General features: G+C 55.0%; 1 protein-coding gene across 8 annotated transcripts in view; it reads left to right on the forward strand.

The window, feature by feature from the left end:
- The first annotated feature begins 1,215 nt into the window (after positions 1-1,215).
- Positions 1,216-23,927, forward strand: part of TSPOAP1 (TSPO associated protein 1) — a 50,075-nt gene continuing 27,363 nt past the window's right edge. For all 8 annotated transcript variants that reach the window (XM_071574808.1, XM_071574811.1, XM_071574810.1 and 5 more), the window contains exons 1-9: positions 1,216-2,017; positions 11,460-11,567; positions 13,038-13,166; positions 14,454-14,630; positions 17,419-17,661; positions 20,647-20,754; positions 21,551-21,634; positions 22,933-23,022; positions 23,789-23,911. In XM_071574808.1, coding sequence (XP_071430909.1) covers positions 1,742-2,017; positions 11,460-11,567; positions 13,038-13,166; positions 14,454-14,630; positions 17,419-17,661; positions 20,647-20,754; positions 21,551-21,634; positions 22,933-23,022; positions 23,789-23,911 — 1,338 coding nt within the window. In that variant the 5' untranslated portion in view covers positions 1,216-1,741. The remainder of the gene's footprint in view (positions 2,018-11,459; positions 11,568-13,037; positions 13,167-14,453; positions 14,631-17,418; positions 17,662-20,646; positions 20,755-21,550; positions 21,635-22,932; positions 23,023-23,788; positions 23,912-23,927) is intronic.

Genomic DNA, 23,927 nt, shown 5'->3' on the forward strand with positions numbered 1-23,927 from the left:
AACCAATGAAAAATGGTGACATTGGAGAGCTCAAGATTAACAGCTCAGGTGTGGGGAGATACAGAAGAATCCCAGCAGAGCCCTCCAGTAGCACCCACTGCTCTCCAAAATGTCTCCAGGGGGTCAGGCCTGTGCCTGGTGGTGCAGGGCAGGGATCCAGTGCCTGCTGCTGCCTGCCCTCTTCCCTCAGGGAGCAGCAAGAATTGAGTTGCTCCACAGTGGGCAGCAAACGAAGAGCCAAGTGTGGCACTTGTGTTTGAGGGCACACACATCCCCTCAGGTTTGGGATCAGCGAGCCTTGCTCTGCAGTGGGTAGAGCTTTGAATGGGGCTGGGGAGATGGGACAGAGAGATGCCCCCCAGGGTGGCCCAGTGGCTTTGCCCTCAGCATCACTGAGCCATGCAGCCTGATGGATGAGGTGATCTTCATGAAAGACACAGCGAGGCAGGGAGGAGGCAGAGGCAGAGCACGTCTGCCTGCTCTGTGTGCTCAGAGATGGCAGTGCCCACTTTGCTGGAGCGTTTTGCTGCTCACTGCTGTCTCCCTGGATCATCTCAAGGTCCCAGCCCTCCCTCCCTGCCCACACCACCCTCTGCCTCCTGTCCTGCTCATGCTGCAGGCAGGGCACAGCAATTTCCAGCAGTGGGTTGTTTCCAGTACAGTGTGTCAGTGAGGGGCTGAGGTTTAGCTGACACAGAGAGGTGTGTGAACATCTCCGGGGCAGAGCTGGGCATTGCTGGGGCAGAGCTGGGCATTGGCGGGGCAAAGTCAGGTATCCCTCGGGCAGAGGTGGGTATCCCTGAAGCAGAGACAAGCATCCTGGGGCAGAGACAGGCATCCCCGGGGCAGAGATGGGCATCCTGGGGCAGAGATGGGCATCCCCGGGGCAGAGATGGGCATCCTGGGGCAGAGATGGGCATCCCTGGGGCAGAGGCGGGTATCCCTAAAGGAGAGCCGAGCATCCCGGGGCACAGCCGGGCAGGGGCTCTGGCCGGTGCTGTACCCGAAGGCCCGTCCCGGCGGGGTGCGGGGTGGAGAACGCGGTGCGGGAGGATGCTCAGCGCCCCCCCCGCTGCCGCCGCCTCATCAATAGGCACCAGACCCGCTCCCGCAGCGTTGCCGTGGAAACCGGCGCAGCCGCCGCCATTGGCGGCCCGGGGCGCGGCGCGGCCCCCCCGGGGCCCGGCCCGGCTCCGCACTGATGACTCGGCAGCGGCTGCGGCGGGGGCTGCCCGAGGAGAGGGGCTGGCAGCTCCCCCGGCCCCTCCGCCACGTCGTGGGGCCGGGGGCGGCGTGGGGCTGAGCGCGGCGGGAGCGGCGAACGGAACGCGCGGGGCGGCGGGGACGGAGCCGCTGCCGGTGCGGGACAGAGCCATTCCCGGTGCGGACAGAGCCATTCCCAGTGCGGACAGAGCCATTCCCGGTGCGGACCGAGCCATTCGCGGTGTGGACCAAGCCATTCCCGGTGCGGGACCGAGCCATTCCCGGTGCAGACCGAGCCATTCCCGGTGCGGACCGAGCCATTCCCGGTGCAGACCGAGCCATTCCCGGTGCGGGACAGAGCCAGCCCCGGTGCGGGGATGCTGCCGCTGCCGCCGCCCCCAGCCCCGGCCCCGGCGCGGGGGAGAGCGGCCCGGGCCGCTCCCGCCGCCGCTCTGATGCCTCGGGCTCTGCCGTGCCGGCTGCCGGAGCCCCGTGGAGCTGCGGCCGGAGCCGAGTGAGCCCCGCGCCCTGCCCAGCCATGCAGGAGCCGGAGCGGGGGGTGCCCAGCGCTGCCCCCGCCGCGGGCGATGCCGCCCCCGCCGCCCCCGCCTGCCCCGACACGGACACGCGTGAGGAGGGTGACACGGGCAGCTGCCGGCTTTCCACGGGATCGGCGCGGCACGGAGCGCCCCAGCCCCAGGGAGAGACCCCGGGGACCCCCCGCGACCCGCCGCCGGACCCGCAGCGGGTTCACTCCGCACCGGAGCTCGTGAGGCCGCTGCCCGCGATGGACCGGACAGACGGACCCCCCCAGGTAAGGCGAGGGTCGCGGTGCGTTTGCCCATTTTGGAGTCAGAGGCGTCGAGGCATCGCAGAGATGTCACCTCGGCAGGAGATGGGCACGGGAAATGGGTGCGCTTGGCTGCGGCTGAGCCACCCACAAAACCTTCCCCGAGGGGCTGGGAGCTGCCACAGCCGCTGCCACGCACCACGAGAGGAAGAGCTGCTGCCTCCGCCGCCCTTCCACAGGGATTCCCAGCTGGAAGGCGCTGCAGCCGGTGCGGGGGCTCCTGGATGGGGCCAGCGCTGGGCAGAGCCCACCTGGGGCAGACACAGCCCCTGCACCAGCCGAGGCTGAGCAGTCCCTGTGGCATCTCCTCGCTCCGGCAGCACCGAGGGCTCTGCAGGCACTGACAGGGACAGAATTCCCTGCCACCCCTTCCAGAGCATCCCCTCACTGCTCCGGGGAGCCCAGGAGGGTTTGGGACACCTGCACTGCAGTGGGGACCTGTCCCTGAAGGCAGCACTGGGCACCTCGAGCAGGGCAATGCCCAGCCCCTTGCAGCATCTCCCTAAAGCAGCCCCAAAAGCTCCTCAGGGTCTCACCTCCTCCATCCAGGTCACTAAAGTTCATCAGCTCACCCTGCCCTAGGACAGCTTGCCCTTCTTTCCCACGGGGAACATCAGCCTGGGGTCCCCTGGGATCCACAGTGCTTTTAAGAGAGGGGAGAATTCAGCTTTTGGCCTGTTTTTAAGCACGAGGGAGAAGGGCTGAGCTGGTTGGGGTTTAGCAGCAGGTCCCTGAGCCAAGGCTGAGCTGTGCAGCTGAGCCCAGCTTGGAGCAGCCTGTGGGAGAAACGGCGCCGCTGGAAGCACATCAAGGGACAACGGGATTTCACTCCAGCACAGTTCCCGAGGGGTCTGTTTTGAAGGGCTGTTTGTTGTGATACTTAAGGAAAGGCCACATGGAACCAGAGACACCACAGCCCTGGCTGTGCCAGAAGCACCCCAGCCAAAAAAAGGGGCTGCAGAATGGGAGGGATTTCTGCTCCCACTCCTCTCCTTATTCCAGGATTCAAATGGGTTGTGCCAGATTTACTGTCTTCAGAAAATCTCAGAATGGTTTGGGCTGGAAGGGACCTGAAAGATCATGTTATTCCACCCTCCTGCCATGGGCAGGGACACCTTCCACTAGACCAGGTGCTCCAAGCCCCATCCAACCTGGTGTTGGACACTTCCCTTCAGGAGAGCCAGAGGAGGTGCTGTGTCCTGGTGGGGGTGTGTGTGAGGGCTGGGAGTGGCTGGTTCCGAGGGGTGTTTGTGGGTGCTCCAGCACCTGTGGGGTGGGGGCTGATCCCTGCAGTGGATCCCTCCAGCTGAGCCCTGCAGTGGATCCCTCATGATCCAGCTGTGCACTTGGGTGGTGGCTCAGGGATGAGGACCCTGCTTGGTTTCTGTGGTGGTTTGGGGACACACCTGGAGCCTCCCACTGAGCCCCTGCCCCCAGCAGGCTCCAGAGTTGGTCATGCCCTGACCAGGCAAGTGTTGAATATCTCCAAGAGCTGGGGTGGCACCACCTCTCTAACCCTGTCCCAGAGTTGCAGCATTCCCATGGAAAGGAATGTTTTCTATAGGTCTGCTGGGAATTTTCCTTGTTGAGGCTTGTGCCCATGTCTTCCCATCCACTTTCCACATGCTCCTGCATCCTCCTTGGCACTGCAGGGTGTCCCAGCTCCTCAGCAGATCAGTGTGTCCCACCACGGCCCCACTGGATAATGGGGGCTGTCCCGAGTGTATCCTTGTGCTGCTCCTTTGACATCACTCTGGACCTGCTTTCCAAAATTTCTCTGTGGACTCAGGAGGTAAGAAATTGCTTTCCTGCTGAGAATCATCAGGCACTGCAGGGGTAGGACCCCAATGCAAATAGTGAATATCAGAGAAGGAGAAAAACATTGTGTGTGTAGAAGAATGAGGTTAAAGTGGCACAGATTCAGTCTGGCTGGAAGCTGGAAAGTTCCCAGCGTGCTGATTTTGGAGCACTTCCCACAAGAGCTCAGCTGTCTGCATCTGGGATGCTGCTCCAGAGGGAGCTGCTTTGGCCCTGGAAAACTTGGGGTGGTTTGGGAGTGGGTTGCTGAAGGAAAGTGGCACTTCCTCCTGGTGTGCTGGAGGAGGGGAGAGCAGCAGGGCATTCACTTCTGCATATTCCCTGCATCCTTCCCTTCCAGGATTACTCATCTCCCCATGGAAGGGGTGAGCTCAGCTGCTGACCACATCCCTGAGCCCATCCCAGCCACCACACAAGCAAGGGGCACTCGTGGGGTGCTCTGAGTTGGCTCTCGTGACTCCTTCTCAATCTCAAGAGGCTGCTGTGGAATTGCATTTCTTAAAAGCCAAGGCTCAGCACCCCTTGAGGTCATGTGGAGCTGAGAATACTCAATAAATCCATAAAACCCCACTGAAAATGCTTAAATCAAGGAATCCTCCAGTGAGTAGGAATTTAAATACCCACAAAACCCCCTGTTGGTCCCAGTGGGGCTTAATAACACAAAGCACAGACACAGGAAGAATTATAAAATGCTGCTGAAGATCCTCCATGTCAAGTGCTCAGGACAAGCTGCATTTAATGATAAGCTCAGTGCCTTTTGCAGGAATTTGGGGCCTTTCAAGAGCTTCACATTTTCCATTGGCAAAGCTGGAAATCTGTTAATTTAACATCTGAGGGTGTGTAGAGCTGCAACCTTGACTGGATAGGGCAGGTCAGCAGAATAAAAGATGCCAGTAGGACAAGAAGATCTTGGGTGATGGAGCCAGTTCTTGTTGTACAGACACCATTTCCTGCAATCCCAATTAGAAGATTGTGTTCCATCTTGCTCCAAACCTGAGTAAATTAATTTTTCTTGGCTTGACAGTTCTCAGCCTCATGCCAATGCCTAAGTGCTGTTTGCTCCAGCACTGTGGATGCCAGGAAGAGCCAGGAATGGATGGAAAACAAGGCAAAGGGAGACTGTGAAGGGGAAGGTAGTGTTCATTTTAGCTCTTTTTCTAATTAAGCTCATGGTCTGTGCAAAGACACGTCCAAATGGCTTGGCCTGGTCACTTGTGTGGGATGTGGAGATGGAGGACCAGCCTTTGCCTCCTCCCTGTGTGTCCTTGGCTCCTCTGGGCTGGTGGTGGCAAACTGGGCTTGGGCCAGGGCTGTCCCACCCTGCTGGTGTGGCCATCACCACACTGTGGTCTTTCACCCCAACATCCTTCTCGCTTCACCCTCAGGACATTTTTGAGGGACTCACCAATGTCTTGGCTCCCTCATGTCCTCTGGCTGTAACATTCCTTCCTGCTGGAATAACACGAGGGGCAGTGGGCACTTCTGTGTGGGCAGGGGATTTACTGCCCTGCAGCTCAGTGGCTTCCCAGGGGAAGCCAGAAATCTCACGCCTTTCTTGGGAGTGTTTCTTTGCTTTAGAAATTTTGTTCCAAGAAAGATGAGGTATCAGATCTCCATAAAGACCTTGGGGTGGTTCTGGGCCTGAGCCTGCAGTGCTGGGAGCTGCACACTGACCTCTGCTCAGAGCTAAGCAACAAAAAGCCCCAAAAATATCTCTAGGAAGCCAGTCCCCATGTTCCAGCTCAAATGATTGGCAGTGTGCAGGAGCACACAAGCAGCAGAGGTTGCAAAGTCTTTCTGTGTTTGCACTGAAGTTGTTCACACATTTACTTCCCACATCTACTTTTTTTTTTCTAGTGGAAATAGCGTTTCATGAGCTGCTTCTCTGCAGATTCAATGACTTGCTCAGCAGCACCCAGAAAATACTGCAGTGTGGGAGGGGAAAAGGCAGCTTAGCTGTCTTGGCTTCTGAGTTTTACAACCAAGGTTTTGTGGGGCACAGCTTGGCTTTCACACATTCCCAGGCTGGGCAGTGGAACAGCAAAGCTGTTACTGTGCCCTGAGTGTGGTGGGCATGGAGCACAGTCCTGCTTTACCAGAGCTTGGCCAAATCTTTCTGGAAGCTGATAAGAGACACTTGTACACTGATGTTAAAAGGGTGGTTGGTAGGACAGGAGTTGTACCTGGGTTTTGCCCTACAAAATCTTTCTCACAAGGTGTGTGGGTTGGAAAGACCCTGCAGGGGACATGGGAGTGCCCAGGGGTCACCTGGTGGCCTGAGGGCAGGAGGGTGATGTTGTACCTGAGGAGTGTTGCACAACCCCTGCTGCAGGTTATCTGGTGGATCAGCTGCAGTTTGTGGCCACACATCCTGGGGTTGCAAAACACTTGGTGTTTGACATGGAGGCAGTTGGGTCACAGCTGGGGAAAGCCAGGCTGGGGTCACACATGCCTTGTCATGCCTGTGCTCCAGCAGGCAGTGTCCTGCTGGAAGCATTACAGGTCTCTGCAGCCCACTGGGGAGCAGGGCCAGGAGCAAACCAAGCACTGATGGGACCAGGAGTGCTCAGCCAGGTGGGCACCTGCACCCTGGGCAGCACCTTTCCCACTCTGCTCCATCGCTGCATTTCTCCAAACCCTCCATTCCTCCCAGCTGCCTGCCCTGACTTATCTGTGCTTGTGAAGGATGAGGAATCACGTGTGCAGCACCTCAGGAGCCGTTCAGAGCCTCCCCAGCAGCCATGAGAAATTTCAGTGTCGTTTTCTCATCCCCTACAAATCCTCCTGTCTGGGATTTGCTGCTAAAGGTGAGGAATTGTGCTGCATTGCACCCTGGGCCCGGCTGCAGCCTTGGATTTTGGAGAGCTCATCCTCTGCCTTGGGGGCTTATTTTCCACTCACATTCCTCCCTGCCTCAGTTTTGCAGGAACATTAATTTCTCCCTGGCTGGGGAGGCTGGAGAGGCTGAGCTCATCAAAGGACACAGAGCCAGAGCCATCAGGACATTGAGCTGATTTTTCTCCTCCTGGAATAGCTGGGCTTGTTTTCCTGGGCTTGATAATGGTGCTTCCATAGAGGGTTTAAAGGCAGAGAGGACCTGGATTTGTGAGACTCCAATTTTAGCTGCATCTCATTTTATAGACCCTGTGAGGAGCATATGAAGTGGTCAGAGGGTGTGCAGGAGAGGATGCCTGGGGCACTGTAAGAAACAACAAATACACAGTGGCTGTTCCCCTGAATATTCCCTCAATATCTTCCAGTCCGTGGCTCCAGCACTCCCCCTGCTCGAGGCAGCATCTTTGACGTTAACAGCCTTGGATGGATTTTTTCTTCCATGAATTTGTTACACGGGGTGATAAAAATCAGATAAATGAGGAAATCACGAAAATCGGGGCAAATAGTAGGGTAGGAAAGGGATGGGCAGCAGGGAAAAGTGCTGACTGATGGTAAGGGGAGCTGGCAACACTCAGGGCTGTGGGGAAGTCACGGCAGAAGGGAGATTTTGTGTGTGAAACCAGGAACCGGCACAAAGGGCAGGAAGGGAGGAGAACAAGCACCGTGGGACACAGACTGTCCATCAGGGGAGTGGCAGCAGGACCCCCCGGCCCAGGCATGTCTCAGTTCTCCCACCCCTCGGCCAGCACTGCCCCTTCTCCCTCGGCAGGGATGCTCCCGGCCCCTCGCTGTGCCGCCGGCGGCAGCGCCGGGGCTGGCTCTGCTCACTGACCCAACAGGAGGTGATGCTATTTTTGTCTTGCTTTTGCCATGCAATGAGGGCACTGCAGAGGAGCAGCCTATGGAAAATAACTCGGTGATAATGTGAGGTGGCCCATTCCCTTGAAACCGGCTGGAAGAGAAGGGAATGGATTGGCAATGACAGGCTTCATTTCCAAGCAGGAAGGATTGAGAAGTTAAGGGAGCTAATTACCAATGTCAGGTGGAACGAACAGCTAAAGGGCTTTGGCTTGGTGGAGACTTGGGGACAGTGATTCCAAAGGAAGGAGAGGTGGTGGATTTAATATATCCAGGATAGCAGGAGGGCTGGGATAGCTTCACCTGGGACATCACTCTGCAAGGTGCCTGCACAGGGGGTTGGTGTTCAGAGATGGCTTTTGGAAGCAAACCCAGCAGCTGGACCCGGATGGGCTGCAGATGGGGAAGTCACTGCAGGGGCATCCTGAAATTATGTGTGGTTCATTCATCTCCACATTGTGTGTGGTTTATTAATCTTCACATGGAATGTGGTTTATACACCTCCAAACTGGTTATGGCTGAAAATCAGCCCCGAGCCTGCCTGTCCCCAAAGGCCACCTGAGACCTTCTGCTCACGGGGCCACCTGGAAAATCCCTCCACCCTGTCTGGCTCTCCACAGGGATTTTAAAGCAAGGCTGGGCTTGGGCTTTGGCAGTTCCCCAGGGCTGGCATGGGGAAGCCCCTTGTGCTGGTGTGTGCCAGGCTGTGCCCGAGCCGCATTGCAGAGCCCGGCTCAGGCAGTGCCTGTCCTCCTGTGATTTACTGTCCCCCAATGGCCTCCTGCAAGTTTTCTGCAGGACTTCCCAGACTCTGCTGGATGTTGGTTGCTCCAGGGGGATGGTGCCTGCCTGACCCATTTACCAGCCTGCCTGGACACCTTTCCCTGCAAAAGCTGCTGCAGTTCTCTGTCACTTTTTGAAGCTTTCAGGTGACAAAGCAGCAGTTCTCTCGCGGCTGCCGTGCTGAGGCTTCTCCCTGTTTGCTGTTCTTCTGCATCCTGGAGAAACTGGATTTGGGGCTCTACCTGCCAAAAGAGGCGACAGATGATGCCAATTCCCGTGTTACAGAGGCTTCAAAGGGTGTGTCTGCTGCTCTCCCCACTCAGCATCCCTGCTGCTCTGCTCCCTCAGCATCCCTGCTGCTCTGCTCCTGCAGAAACTTGCCCCGTGGCCAAAGAATGCGTCATTTGGGTTAATTTTTTTAGTGGCTGAGGATATTCCTGACCTGGGCATGTGGCTTGCTGGAGACCCTCCCCTGTGATGTCAGCTCTGCCTGTGCTCCCTGCAAACCTCCCTGAGCGAGGGATGCGCTGGGATTTTGGCTTCTGCGTGTCCGTGGGGATGAGCCCCTTTGTGCCTCCCGTCCCCATCGCTCCCCTCCGGCTCCCGGTGGAAGGCACCGAGCGCGGCTGCGCCGTGCCGAGCGGCATCCTTAAGGAACAGCGGAGCGCTTAATAAATTAAAAGCCATTTCATTATAGGAAATGAATGTTTAATGAGCGTGGGATGACGTCTAGACAGCCCTTCGGTTCCAGGCTGTGCGCGGCCCCGGCGGAGGGTTCGGCTGCCGCAGCCAGCGCCGGCTCAGAGCCCAGGGGGAGGTTTGGCAAAGCTTTCCTGGACACTGAGGTCCCCGTGTGGGACAGACGTCCTGGCACGGCAAGGAGCTCCTGCCTCCACGTCTTGTCGCTGCAGATGCCCCTTGTGCCTCTCTGGGCACAGCCCCAAAGGATCTGCGGCCGCAGAGGGACGTGCTGGCCGGGGGGAGGCTTGGCCGGGTGCCTGGCCCAGCCTGGAGCACACAGACACACTGCCCTGCTCCCAGGGAGTGGGAAAGGACATCCCAGCCTTTGCCATGCCATGGGCTCTGGGGTGGTGACACGAAACCTGTGTTGGCCTGGGCACAGCCTGGCAGGGTGGAGGTGAAGACTCAGGAGCCTTTGCATCCTGCCCCAATGAAGGTGGTTTGTGGCTACAGAAATGGGGTCCCCAAAGATCCCCGGCCATGCTGGAAATGCTGATTGTCCTCTGCAGAAGCTGCTGATGTCAGAGGTTCTGGCTGCCAGACGGGGAGAGGCAGGAGCACATCAGCCCCTCCACAGAAGCTCTCCAGCTGCCAGCCCAGCCCCAGAGGCTGCTGGCTCAGTGTGCTCACCCTGTCTCGATGCAACCAACCACAGACATGAATTTTGAGGCCTCTTGGCAGGGGCAAGGAGATGGAATTAATGCACTTTGATTGACTTAATCCCTGGAGCTGCTTTGGGAATGGCAGAGGGAACCAGCCCAGTCACACACGGCACAGGAGATGCTGTAGGACCCCCCTCCCCACGCACCCACCCTGCTCTGTCTCTCCTGTAGCACCAGCAGTGTCCCCTGTGTGGATTCCCAGCCTGAAGAAGTACTTTGATGTTCCTGGAGCTGGTGATGGGGGAAATGCTCCCTGGGACATCTCACTGTCTCTGTAAAGCTGCAGGGATGGGAGTGATGCTGCAGGATCTGGTGCTGGGCACAGAGCTGTGCCCATGGCTCCCAGGGGAGCTTCTTGCCTTTCCCAGGACACTGAGTTTGGAGAGCTCCTTGGTTCCCGGGCCTACCCTGATCACTCCTGAGAAGAGCCCTGAGTTGCTGGAGGTCCTTCAGCAGAGTCTTGCTGGGCCCTGGGAGCAGGTCCTGCAAGACCAGCCTGGCTGCTGGGAAAACATCTGGCTGGATTTTCCCGAGACACAGGGGATGCTGCTGCCATGTGGCAGCTGTGAAGCGCCAGCTCTGCTCTGAGCTTTGCCAGCACACAGAAATCCTCTCTGGGAGCCTGTGGTGAGCTGCTCTCAGCAGGAAGCAGTAACCACAAAACTATATACAGCTCCCAGCAGAGCTGCTGCTGCTTCTGATGTGACTAAAGCAAGGTGGTGTTTTGCAAAAAGATTCCAGCACGTTGCCTTCTTCTGGAGCTGACACAGACCTGGGGGCTGGCTCCTGAGTGGTCTCCAAACAGGAGAGTTGGGATGGGGAAGAGGCTGAGGAGGTCTGGTCGCCTCCAAAAGCCACGTGGTGCTTGAGGCCACCAGATGCCTGAGCCGTGGGGAGCAGTGAACATGTCCTGGAGTCCACCTGGCTCCTGCTGGCTCTGCCAGGCTTTCACTGAGCCACTTTAGATGGTGCCATGGCTGAGGATGACAGAAAGGTCTGGGCTTCTTGCCTGGGTGGAAGCTGAAAGCAGCTGTCACCCACAGGGGATGAAGCCTGGCCCCAAAAGCCAGGTGTCCCCCAGAGGACATGTAGCCCCTCCCCTCCTCCTGAAGTCAGCCCCACATCCCACTGTGCCCCTTTGCTGCCCCCCAGACAGCCAAACTGGGCTCACTGCAGGGCTGGGGTGGGCACAAGGCTGTAGCCCCTCTGCCCCTGCCCTGGGCAGGTGAAGCCCTGAGGACCTGCAGGACTTGTGGTCCTTACCTGGGCAGGTGAAGCCCTGAGGACCTGCAGGACTTGTGGTGGTCCCTGCCTGGGCAGGTGAAACCCTGAGGACCCGCAGGAGCTGTGGTGGTCCTTCCCAGGCAGGGGAAGCCCTGGGGTCCTGCAGGAGCTGTGGTGGTCCCTGCCCAGGCAGGAGAAGCCCTGGGGTCCTGCAGGAGCTATGGTGGTCCCTGCCCAGGCAGTGGAAGCCCTGGGGTCCTGCAGGAGCTGTGGTGGTCCCTGCCCAGGCAGGGGAAGCCCTGGGGTCCTGCAGGAGCTGTGATGGTCCCTGCCCAGGCAGTGGAAGCCCTGGGGTCCTGCAGGAGCTGTGGTGGTCCCTCCTGGGCAGGAGAAGCCCTGCAGTGCCTCTCCCGTGTGTTTTGCAGGGTGGGACTGACTATGGCTTCCTCGTGAGCCAGAACACGAAGCTCCTGAGCGCGCTGGAGGACCTGCGGCACCGCTGCTCCAGCCTGGCCGAGGAGAACAGCTTGCTGGTGAGCAGAGGGTCACATCCTGCACCATCCTGCACCATCCTGCACCCTGGCTGCCTGCTGGCATGGGATGCTGCATGGAGAGGGAGGCCTGGCCAGGGCGACCTGCTGTGTGCTGCCCACCCCAAGAGATGCCACCCATGGGATCACCTGGGCAGGGTCAGAGGGGTCTGGGTGCCTTCATGCTGCACCCATCAGCTTGAGCTGGCCCCCTTCCTCGAGCTGCAGGGGCCAGGCAGGGGAGAGGGAAGTCATCCTTGATTCCTCATGAAGTGGCAAAGCAGAAATGGTGATTCTCTGGGGCTGGCTCAGGGTGGGAGTGCAGCAGTGCCCCTGTCCCATGGGAGCTCGGCATCTGGATCCCCCCCAGCTGCACCTTGGCACCCAGAGCCAAGCCAGGCTGCCACAGCCTGGGCCTTCTGCTCCCCAGTCCCATGGAGGGCAGCCAGGATCTTAGGAATTCAGAGATATTCCCCTCCTGAATCCTCCCTGGAGAGCATCACCCCTCACCCAGCCCTGCAGCCACCCTGGGCCCCTGCAAATTTGCTTGCTCAGCACTACAGATTCATATCACCACATTCAAAATGTGTATTTTAGATAATTTCCTTACACTAAAAGCATAAATTCAGCATGACCTGCACCCCGGGGGTTACCCCTTATCAGTCATGCGGATTTTAGTGAAGCACGAGCGTGTGAGCCCTGATCAAATCTGACTCTCAATAATCAGCCTCAGCCTTACATTTGAGCTGCCCTTGGTGGGCTCTCACAGGGGTAAAGAAGGGAAATAATCGTGAGGCTCAGCTGACCTGACATTTTTGCTGATGTGAAAAGACAGCACAACACATCTGGGTCCGACCTTGGGAGAAGGAGCCACCGGCGAGCGGCGGCTCCTTGAAAGGGGCAGACAACAAAGCAAAGGGGATTAAGAGCCAACAGAATCAATAGGAAGAAGAAGGAAATTTGCTTTGCAAATATCATCAAGTCCTTTGTCACTTTCTCCTGCTCGTGCTTTGGTGTCAGGAGAGACAAGACATGGCTAAGCTGCTGGTGGTGGTGCAGGACAAAGCCACAGGGATGTGCTGAGTCCTGGAAGCCTGGGGGAATAAACTGGGAAGGCTTTGGAAGAGAAAGGCCAAAGGGTGGGTGGCCACAGTACTCTGGTGCTGGAGACATGTTGAGTCCCAGCAGAGCCTGCAATGAGCATGTTGTGGATGGAGAGGGACCATGTGGGATGGTCTGGGGTGGGGTAAGGGGCATCTCGTGGAGACCAAGAGGTCACACCAACAAAAATAGCAGGCAAAACACAATTTCACTGTATGGAGAGGCAACAACAGCAGAGGCTTGTGTTTAATGGTTGGGATTTTTCCAGCCTGGGAAAAGCCCTGTGTGCATTCATTGCCCAGGTCAGGCAGGACCAGGCAGGTGGGCTCCTGAGCAGGGGCTTCACCTCCAGCTTCTCTTTCTGTCCTCCAGCGCAGGAGCTGCTTCCCCCAGACGGAGGAGAAGGTGAAGCACCTGAAGAGAAAGAACGCGGAGCTGGCGGTGATTGCCAAGCGCCTGGAGGAGAGAGCCCGCAAACTGCAGGAGGCAAACCTCAAAGTGGTGGGTGCCAGCACCAGGGGGGCACCTCACCACCAGCACCTTCTGTTTGCTGCTTCCACTGAGCTAGAAAGGCCTTTGCTTTCCCTCTTTCTTAAACCTACAGCAAACATGCTTTGCATGCCATAGCAGGGCAAGAATGACCAAACCCAGCCATCCCCAGCCACTCTGCTCCTGTTTCAGGGAGTTCCTCCTGCTTGGTTTCTTACCATAAGGTGATAGTTTAAGTTAATTAACTCAGCTTTCTTGGAAGTCATGGAAATAATTCACCTGACTTCATCAAAAGGAAACAGGAAGGATCTGAATAAGAAAAGGATTGCCCTGAAGCAAAATAGGAAGGGGTGAATGACAGCTCTGCCCCATCCACACCTCACTCACAGTGCTGTGCAAGCCACTGGGGTTTTGCCTTCTCCAACCCAACAGCAGCTTCTTGTGAATCCTGTAAGGTCTCACATGGTGCAGGAGCAGTGGGAGATGCTTGTAGGGTGTAGGATCTTGGGCACAAGTTCCTGAAGGGGGATTGCAGTGGGGTAAGGCAAAGCCTTCCTTCCATTGGAAGGAAAGCAGGGATTGTAATGGGGAATTGGAGCCCTTTAGGATAGAAAGGAGGAAGTGAAAGCTGGGCTGGAGAGAAGGCAGGGGGTTTTCCTGGCCCTGCTGCCCTCTCTGTCCCCAGGCTGCCCATCTGGCACAGGGTTCTGGTACTTGCAGGGCAACAGATGGACTTGTCAAATACTGTGCTAAGAGAATCCTTTGACATACACCCAACTGCAGTGCAGACCCTCCAGCACCTACACTGGTTTCTTTGTTTGCTCAGTGAAACTTTGGGGTGGTGACAGTTTAAGGCCTGTGTGAGTCCTGGGAGAATCAACCTGGTGGGCTCCTGTGCTGGCCCAGGTGTGCCAGTGATGGGATGGTGATTGAACACTAAGGGGTGGTGGTGTGGTGGTGACTAAACACCATGGGGTGATGGAGTGGTTGTTATGGAACACCAAGAGGTGATTGATGGTGGTGATTGAACACCAAGGAGTGATTGATGATGATGATTGAACACCAAGAGGTAATTGATGGTGGTTATTGAACACTAAGTGGTGGTTAGTGGTGGTTATTGAACACCAAGGGGTTGTGGGGTGGTGGTTATAGAACCCCAAGAGGTGATTGATGGTGGTGATTGAACCCCAAGAGGTAATTGCTGGTGGTTATTGACCACCAAGGGGTGGTGGGGTGGTGGGGTGGTGGGTAAGGAACACCAGCACAGCTGCCTTTCTCCCTCCCTGCTCTCTGGTGTAGGTGACCACCCCGGTGGCTCTGAAGGGCTCCAGCCTGGAGCTGTGTAAGAAAGCGTTTGCCCGCCAGCGTGCCAAGGACCTGACTGAGCAAGCCAGTGCCCTCCTGGCAAAAGACAAGCAGATTGAAGCTCTGCAGCAGGAATGTCGGGAGCTGCAGGCGAAACTCTTGGCAGGGAAGGTGAGACACTTCCTGGGTCGTCACTCAGGGGCTGGGACAAGCAGGGCAAGAGCAGTGATGGAAACCAGGCCCCAGGAAGGGTGTGAGGGCAATGAATCCTCAGTGCAGGCTGAAAACAGAGGGGATTTGATGTGTCACTTGAATGGGGACAGTGTGTGGCAGGGACAGCGTCCAGATCCCTCTGAACAGTGTAGGGGACATCCCAGTTGTCCCTCTGTGAATTCATTTTCAGCAGCAACTAAAACTCTTCCCCTGGAAACCCCCGAGAAGCCACAGATACAGGGTGATTTCTCACAGGGCTGAGCTTCAAGCAAGATGTAGAAGCAGGGCTTCTTTTTAAAGCATTGCTTTGAGAACCCAACCAGCACATTCCCAAGAACCAGCCCAAATCCCACATCTTGAGCTGCAGCTTTCTGAGCACTCACAGCCACCACGAGGCCTGTGATAACTCAGGGGTAAGATTGTGACTAAGGCTACAAACCACCAGCCTGGGCTGAGTGTTCATTTTCAGTTTAGGTCAGTTCAGTCTCTTCTGAGAAGCTCAGAAACACTTGGGCTCACCCTGGTTTCCCCCTGTTTTGCTAATGCAAATGTGGCCAAGTGCCACCCTACATCCCTGCCTCCAGCTGGGCATTTCTACTTGCATTTCTACCTGCCCTACTTACAGGATATTTAGGTGACAAACACTTCCTTGCTGAAAGCAGCTTTACTTTTGCCCCTGAGCTCCCCATATGTTCATTTTAACTACAGGTTTCAAGGTGGCTTCTCAGTCTTTCCCTAATGTTGATCTAGTCAGGATAAGAACAATTGGGTGTATTTGGTGTTTGGTCAGAGCTGCTCCACTGATCCTTCCTGGCATTAAACCACAGGGCAAACTTACCCAGGTGTGAATGTGCTCTGCAGTGCCAGCAAGAAGAAATTTCCTTCCCATCCCCTGATTTCTCACCTCAGGCCCCCCCTGGAAGGGGAACAGACCCTTTCCAAAGCACTCTGATTTTCCAAGCAGAGCGTGCTGGGCAACCTGAGCCTGTCAGGGACAGGAGAGTGACAAATTGTGGAGGAATGTGACAAAAGTGGCTGAGCAGGATTCAGTAGTGGCCAAAGAAACACACAAGGGTGACAAATTCAGCCACTGCCTCCCTGGGTGACCACCCTGTCCCCAAAGATGTGACATCCCTGTCACTGCCACAGCACCAGTGACTGGGGACATCGGTGCACAAACAGGGAATCCATGGAAAAGAGAGCAAGAGAGGAGCTCATTCTTCCTGATCTTGTTTTTCCCATTTTTCTTCCAAGCAAGCCTCTCATTAAATTTTAATTTCCAGCTAGTTAAAATTCCAAATTCCCCTAATCTGTCTGCAGCATGGCAAATGCATTACGCCAATGAAGGGGCTTTTATGCAGAGATATGATGAGCCCTCAGAGTTTGTAACCAAATCAATGTTAATCTCGGGTATTTAAATCAGCACTAATTTTTCAGTAGCTGTGAAATGGATCCACTCAGTTCCCTGACAGTGGCAGGGCACACACTGGCCTTGTTTTGCAAAGCCAGGGCTCTTAGGATGGGATAAAATACTTTCCTGAGATCATACTTCCAACCAAACCCCAGCTAAACCCAGGCTGCAGTTTCTTGCAGGATGGATTTTTGGAATCATGGGATGGAGGGGGAACAGTGAGGCAGCTGCAGGGGACTGGTATAATAGAAACTGAGGGGAGGACTGAGCTTTTTGCCTCCTCCCTTGTTCCTGCAGGCTCTGGAGGTTGTCTCTTGGGAATAGCTGCCTCTTTTTTTTGGTGGGGGAAGGGAGATTTTATGCACAGCCAATTTTGCTTAAAGAGCTACCCTGAGAGCCTGATCATGGGGCTGGCACAGAGGAGGCCCAGCTGCTCACTCCTTGAATCTGTGATCACTTCCCATTAATGCTGCCTCAGTTTCCCCCCAGCAGCATGAGAATAACCACAGTTTTCTCCTCCAACTGTATTTATAAAGCACATGCTATTTTTAGGGCAAATAAGAAGTGAACAAGGAAATGGATTAAATTTGTCCTGGATACCAATTGTGCTTTGAATTCACTGGCTTAGGAGCTTTGCAATGTCTCCTCCAGCAGCAGATTTGTAAAGACAGGTTTTCATAACCTGCTTTTGTGCATATGGATGTGCAGGTCCGTGTTTCTTCAGCTTCCTGAAATGTGAAAACCTTTGAAGAATTAAACAAGCTGGTGACATCTCTCTGGTTCTGTGAGAGTCAGATTGTGCTGGTTTCCTTCAAAAGCTGCTGGGTTTGGGTTGGGAGTGATCCCTTGTGCTAAAGATAGGGGCCTATCACTGTCTCTGAAGAGGAGAGAAAGCAAGAACGTTTAAAACCCGACCATTATCCTGACCAAACCCCAGATGTTCATTCCTGCAGCCATTCAAAGCTCTGCCCACCGCTGGGGCTGCAGCTCTTGGCAAGGAGGGGAAGCAGCTCTGCTTTGGCTGGGACATGAAGGGACATTATCCTGCCACGCTCCCTGCTGGCATGTGCTGAGATGGCACATGCCTGGCAAAGCCCTTGGGAGAGCTGCAGGAGCATCCCAGGACCACCAAAGGCTGGGCTTTACCTTCAGGAGGAATGATGCATTTGCATAAGTGATGCAAAGTGAGCGTTGAGGCTTTGCACACCCAGGAATCAGCAACCTGGGTGTGCCACATTCCCTGGGACCCCCCAGCCGCTCCTCTTTTGGAGCCTGTGTGCCCAAACCCCCCCTGTGCCCCTCCTGGAGCCTGGCAGTGTGTTTGGTTTCCCGCAGGACGACCCTCGCTGCCTGAACGTCACCGAGTTCGACCGCCTGCTGCGGGAGTCGCAGCGCGAGGTGCTGCGGCTGCAGAGACAGATCGCCCTCAAGAACTTCAGGGAGTGCCTGCGTGCCCCCAAAGCCAGCCCTGGCACTGCCACCCGCCTGGCATTGCCAAACTCCAGCCCCAAAGGTTCACCTCTACCAAAGGAGGCCTCCTTGGCAGAGCCAGCGCCAGGAGGCAAAGCTCGCAGGGAGGTGAGACAAGTGGGTCAGCCGGCAGCAGGTTTGGCTGGTTAATGATTCAATTAATTGCTGTTTAATGACTCAATTAATTGCTATTCTTGGGGAGTTTCACTTGGGGAAGGGGAGGGTTGTGGTTTGCATCCTCTGGGCTCTGCTGGTTCCCAAAGGACCCATCCTGGTGCCGGGTCTTGCAGGGTGAGGAGGGACGTGGGTGCTCCTGGCAGCATATGCCAGCGTGGGGACACTGAGTTGTGCCAGGGCCATCTCCTTTTCCCTGGCATGGGGGTTCTGTGCTGTGTTTTCCAGCCTAGGAAACCAGGCAATGTTGCTTTATCATGGAATCATGGCATGCTTTGGGTTGGAAGGGACTTTAAAAAACATCCAGTGCCACCCCCTGCCATGGGCAGGGACACCTCCCACCAGCCCAGGTTGCTCCAAGGCCTCTCCAACCTGGCCTTGGACACTCTCAGGGATGGAGCAGCCACAGCTTCTCTGGGCACCTGTGCCAGGGCCTGCCCACCCTCCCAGCCAGGAATTCCTTCCCAATATCCATCTAACCTGCCCTATGGCAGTGGGAAGCCATTCCTTGTGTCCTGTCCCTCCATGCCTTGTCCCCAGTCCCTCTCCAGCTCTCCTGGAGCCCCTTTAGGCACTGGAAGGGGCTCTCAGGTCTCCCTGGAGCCTCCTCTTCTCCAGGTGAGCCCCCCCAACTCACCCAGCCTGGCCCCAGAGCAGAGGGACCCAGCCCCAGAGCATCTCCGGGGCCTCCTCTGGGTTTGCTGCAGCACTGGGGGCCCCAGGGCGGGGGCAGAGGGGCAGAACGTCCCCTTGTAGAAAGGCAGAACCCTCCCTGTCCGTCTGCCCAGCCCGGCCCTGCCCGGCCCCTCCGCCCGCGGTGGTTCAGCCGCGCAGATCCGGGGCCGCCTCAGGGCGCCGCCCCCGCCGCGGCCGCGCAGCCGCCAGGTAAGGCCGGGCCGGGGGGCCCGAGACGAGCCGGGCCGGGCCGGGCTGGGCCGGGCAGGGCAGGGTCTGCCCCGCGGGGCCTTCGCTGCGGCCGAGCCGGGTCCGGACCCGCCGGGGCGTCCGAGGGGCCGGGGCCGGGCCTGGCCGGGGATGCGGGGCCGGGCCGGGGGAACCGCGGGGTGCGGGGGTTCCGCTCCCGGGGGTTGTTCTGCTCCCGGGGGTTCTGCCCCAGCGGGTTCTGCTCCACCGGGTTCGGCTCCGGGCAGTGCTCCCGGTTCCTCCCCCCGTCCCCCGGGGCCGAATCCCACTTTGCCCCCCAGTTTTCCCCCCCGGGCTCTCGCCGTTGTGTTCAATGTTCATTCCTCACTCGGCTATTCCGAGTCACCCCTGGATTTTATAACCCCTTTCCTTCAGCGGGTTTGTTCGGTTCGTTCCAGCCTCTTCCATTATTCAGTGTTCCCTTCTTTGTCTCCTTCCTTTGTGCGTTTTCTCTCTCTGGTCTGTGCTGGGTGTGCAGCCCCATCCCGGATTCTGCAGTGATTTATACGGTGCATAATGAAGTTTTTTTCTCCTTTTCCCGATGGGATCTCTTTGCCTTTTTGTCCAAGGACTGGGCTCTATTAAACCATCACTTGTCTCTCTAATCTCTCAGTGTCACGAGGCCCTCGTCGCTGTTTGTCTCTGCTGCATCAGTTCCTGCTCCCTCTTTTTCAGTCCTCTCGTTTTTATTAGATATTTACCCCAGAGAAAACCTTCCCCTCACCCTGTCGTGGCTCTGTGTTTGCTGAAACGCAGCTGAAGGTGTTCTGGGCACCCAAACAGGTTCCTGCTGGATCTCCCCACTCCTTTGCTTACTGATACCTTTGAAAAACTCTTTATAGATTTATGAATGTGGGTTTTGCTCCCTCCCCAATATAATTTTTTTGAGCATCTGCTTGATCTTTGTTGCTTTTTTTATCAGTTTGTGCAGAACAGGTGTCACATGTTCTGGTCTCTCTTTCCATGTTTGTCCCCTGGAATATGGTTAAAGCTCTGGAATACTCTTAAAACTTGGCATTTGTCACCTTCCAGTTATTTTATATTAAAACAGTGTTGGAGGAGTGACAGTCTACATGTATTGATTCAGCTCCTGCTGAAGTGAGAGATTCAGCTCATGGCAAAGGGCCTTTTTGAACTCTTGGGTGAATATTGTCTGCTCTTGGTGATTACTGTGTGTTTTGTTGGCTTGCACAGTTGTTCTGAGAGACAGTTCAGGCTGAGGGAGATCCTGAGCTCTGTCCAGCTTTCCCCATGTCCAGTGGTGCAGCTCAGAGATCAGGAGTCTGCTGTGGAGCATTGCTGTCCTGGGTGGCACTGCCAGGGGAACCTCTTCTCCCTCTGTGTGCTCTGCAATCCTTGTGGCACTGCCAGGAGAGCCTCTTCTCCTTGGTGTGCTCTGCAGTCCTGAGTGGCACTGCCAGGGGAACCTCTTCTCCCTCTGTGTGCTCTGCAGTCCTGGGTGGCACTGCCAGGGGAACCTCTTCTCTTTGGTGTGCTCTGCAATCCTTGTGGCACTGCCAGGGGAACCTCCTCTCCCTCTGTGTGCTCTGCAATCCTGGGTGGCACTGCCAGGGAAACCTCTTCTCCTTGGTGTGCTCTGCAATCCTTGTGGCACTGCCAGGACAGCCTCTTCTCCCTCTGTGTGCTCTGCAATCCTTGTGGCACTGCCAGGGGAACCTCTTCTCTTTGGTTTGCTCTGCAGTCCTGGGTGGCACTGCCAGGAGAGCCTCTTCTCCCTCTGTGGACTCTGCAATCCTTGTGGCACTGCCAGGGGAACCTCTTCTCCTTGGTGTGCTCTGCAATCCTTGTGGCACTGCCAGGGGAACCTCTTCTCTTTGGTGTGCTCTGCAATCCTTGTGGCACTGCCAGGGGAACCTCCTCTCCCTCTGTGTGCTCTGCAATCCTTGTGGCACTGCCAGGGGAACCTCCTCTCCCTCTGTGTGCTCTGCAGTCCTGGCTGGCCCTGAGCATTCTGGCATCTCCTCTGCCTTCCAGGTGGAACCAGCTGTGCAGCCACTGGGACCTGCCTCTGAAGGACATGAAAATTTCCCTCCCAAAAATGCAATAACAGGCCCAGAGAGCAGCAAACAGATACAGCAGCTGGTGAGTTGGGAACTGGGTTTGGCTTTTTGATTTTTCTTGGGGTTTTCACCCCTGCAATCCAGGTAGAGATTTTGGGGACTGAAGTCTCTTTAGGGGCAGGTGCTCCTCAGAAATGGGCAGCTTGGGGAATCAGTGGGAAAACACAGACCACCTGCATGGAGGGTGTTGCTGGGCTGGCAGGGGATTATATCCCACTAAAATGAGAGGGGAACGTGCCAGGGGGTTCTGTGCTGGGTTGGGTTTAGTCTTATTTGAAGTGGGGGACAGATGTGGCTGAGAAATATGTCCCTTGTGAATAATTCCAGCAAATTAGGGCAGCTCCTGGGGAGGTTTAGCAGCTCTTGCCTCTCTGAGGGGTAGGGAGAGCTGCAGGTAAAGGCACATAAGCAGAGGCTGTCTGGGCTCTGTGAGGTGTCATTTGGATTTGAACAGGAGCTCAAAGAGCACAGCTGGTGTTTAAAGATGAAACTTTTGCACAGCTCTGTTTTTTTGTCCCCCACATCCTGTCTCCATACCCCTCTCTACAAATAGGAACAATCTGTGCAAGTGGGAAATAGAACTGTTTCCAGATTAAAGGCTGAGGAAAGAGAGAAGTAGTTGTTTCACTTTAAAAGTTTTTTGGTTTTCCTGCCTGTCAAAAAAATCTCCCTTGGCTTCTACATTGTTTAAGTTTGTCACAAATAGATTCAGAGGACAACAGAATCAGCTAATGCAGCCCTGGATCTGAGAGGCTGGGCTTGAATTTTTCATGCATTGTAAGAGTGTGGACTTGCTGATCTGCTTTTGTATCCTGCAGGAATCTGAACTCAAGAAAAAGCGCAAAAAATGTGAAAACCTTGAGCATGAAGTGAGGAAAAAGCATAAAAGATGCAAAGAACTAGTAAGTGCTCTTCTTTCCTGCTGTCTTGAGCATAATGGGAGAAGAGGAGCTGGGTGCTTGTGTGTCTCTCTTGGATTCTTTCCAGCTTATCTTCATAAGGAATCACCATCTTTCTGTTTCTTTGAACAGTGTCAGAAATTTTTATGTCAAATCCCTTGAGGCTGGGATTGTTTATTTAGTCTTTCAGCTGCCTGTGTGCTGAGTACAGCAACAGAAATCACTGGATGGAACTCCATGGCATTTGCTAGTTTGAGGAGATAATAATTACCATTTTCACAGGCACTCCAGACAAGTTTGGAGAGATTTCTGCCTCTCAGGATGGTAATTGCACAAACCCACAGTCATTTGCTTGTGTTTCTTATTTGGGGGTTGAAGTGTTGCCTCTGTTTAATTCCAGGGAGGTTGTGTAGGGCAGAGCATCTGGATTTCCTGCTCTGTGGCATTAGGGACTGACAATCTGGGGTTTCCCCCAAGGGTGTTGACCTTCTGAGTAGATGTTTGGTGGCTCTGGGACGTTTAAGGAATAAGTTGGTCTTTGTGTGTTGGTAAAAGAGTCACTTTTGAGGGTCAAGAAGGGTCCAACTCACTTTGGAGTACCAGGACCTGTGTGCACAGGGAATTAGCTCCTGGAACAGCCAGAAAATGCTTGATGGTGTCTAAAACCTTGGAGTGGGGAAATGTGTGTGTGTGATGTGATTATGCAACACCTGAACTCCTCTGCTGCTGTACCAAATTGTTGCAGATGGGCTGACCTGACAATTCACTGGCCCTCCATGTGCTCAGAGGCAGCTTTCACTAATTCAGGGGTAGCTGCCTCATGTTCTTAACTCCAGACTGAATCCTGCTTTTCAGCCATTAAAACTCTGGACTTTGCAGTCCAGAACTCTCTTTGGTCTTGTTCTTCCAAATGATTTTCCTTCCTTAACTGAACTCTGATGTCAAACCAACAGTGAAACTTGAATTACTGTGGGTGGAGATGGAGCTCCAGAGAGCAGCTTGTAAATAATGTGACACTGGAGCTGGGGGGCAGACAAGGAAATCTCTTTCTGATTCTGGTTTTTGAGGCTAAATAAAGGAAAAAACTTAAGAGTTCATGGATTGGTTTGGGTTGGAAGGGACCTTAAAGGTGATCCAGTTCCAAGCCCATGGTCTGGCACAGGGCTGGGGGCTGGTTCAGCAGTGCCTCCCACCAACATCCTGCACCTTCAGGAGACAGGAGCAAGGAGCTACTGTGCAGAATGGTTTGGGGGAGTTAGTCTGAGGGCCTTGGTGTAGTAATCCCCACTCTTTCTGGACAGGAGATCCAGCTGCAGGAGGTACAGAGTGAAAATGCACGACTGGCCGAAGAGAACTTGCAGCTGAACGAGAGGGCTGGATGGGCAGGACAGGTAAAAAGCAGCCTCTTGGGCAGGTGCAGCTCTGGCTCCTGCAACAGTTTGCTGAGGAGAACTTGTGGGGTGCCAGGATTTCAAGGTGCCAGCTGAGAAATGATTATGTGCTGAGCTGGGTTTCTGTTCCCAGCTCCTCTGGGCAAATACAGGGCACAAGAGTTACTCACTTGTCAGTCCTACATGTCAATTTGCCACCATGCATAAGGTATATTAATATTTAGTAGTAAATAACTTTTCATAACTTGTAAGTGGAAATGTTTGTAATCTGCATTGCTAATAGTCATCAGGCCATATTGCACCCTGGAACCAAAATATGTGGCTGGAATTCCTTGTAGTAAGTGAATAGGAAAAGATGATTTCTGCAGGCTGCTGAATTTTCTGTCCTGTTCTCTGTGTTTAATTCTGCCATGTAGGGTTAAAAATGCTTTTAAATCTTTGTGCCTTTTTTTAAAATATATCTTCATTTTGTAGCTTGCTCCTCTCCCAGTCCCTTCCTCCTTGTAAATAGGAAAGGGAGATGAGTCTAGTGAGAGAAACAGTGTGTGCAAATGAAGTGTTACACACTGAGGCCTGGCACAAATGCTTAGTTATTAGTTTTAAGTGACAACCAGAGGGAGAGAAGGCTCATGATTTTGGTATCATTGCCAGTAAAAAGCAGATCTGCAAATCAACATGTTGAGGCACAGAAATAAACTGCCCTCGATTATTTTTGCGAGAAACACCTCTGGCTGATTGTCCTAAAACTGAAAATCCTTCTCTTCAGGTTGAATCTGAGAATGCTGACCTGAAATTGCAGGTTGTTTTGGTGACTAAGGAACGGGATTCAGTAATTCAGACGAACCAAGGACTCCAAACCAAGCTGGAGAATCTAGAGCAGGTGCTGAAGGTCAGTAGGATCCACA

Source organism: Pithys albifrons, chromosome 21 (assembly GCF_047495875.1).
Source record: "Pithys albifrons albifrons isolate INPA30051 chromosome 21, PitAlb_v1, whole genome shotgun sequence".
NCBI lineage: Eukaryota > Metazoa > Chordata > Aves > Passeriformes > Thamnophilidae > Pithys > Pithys albifrons.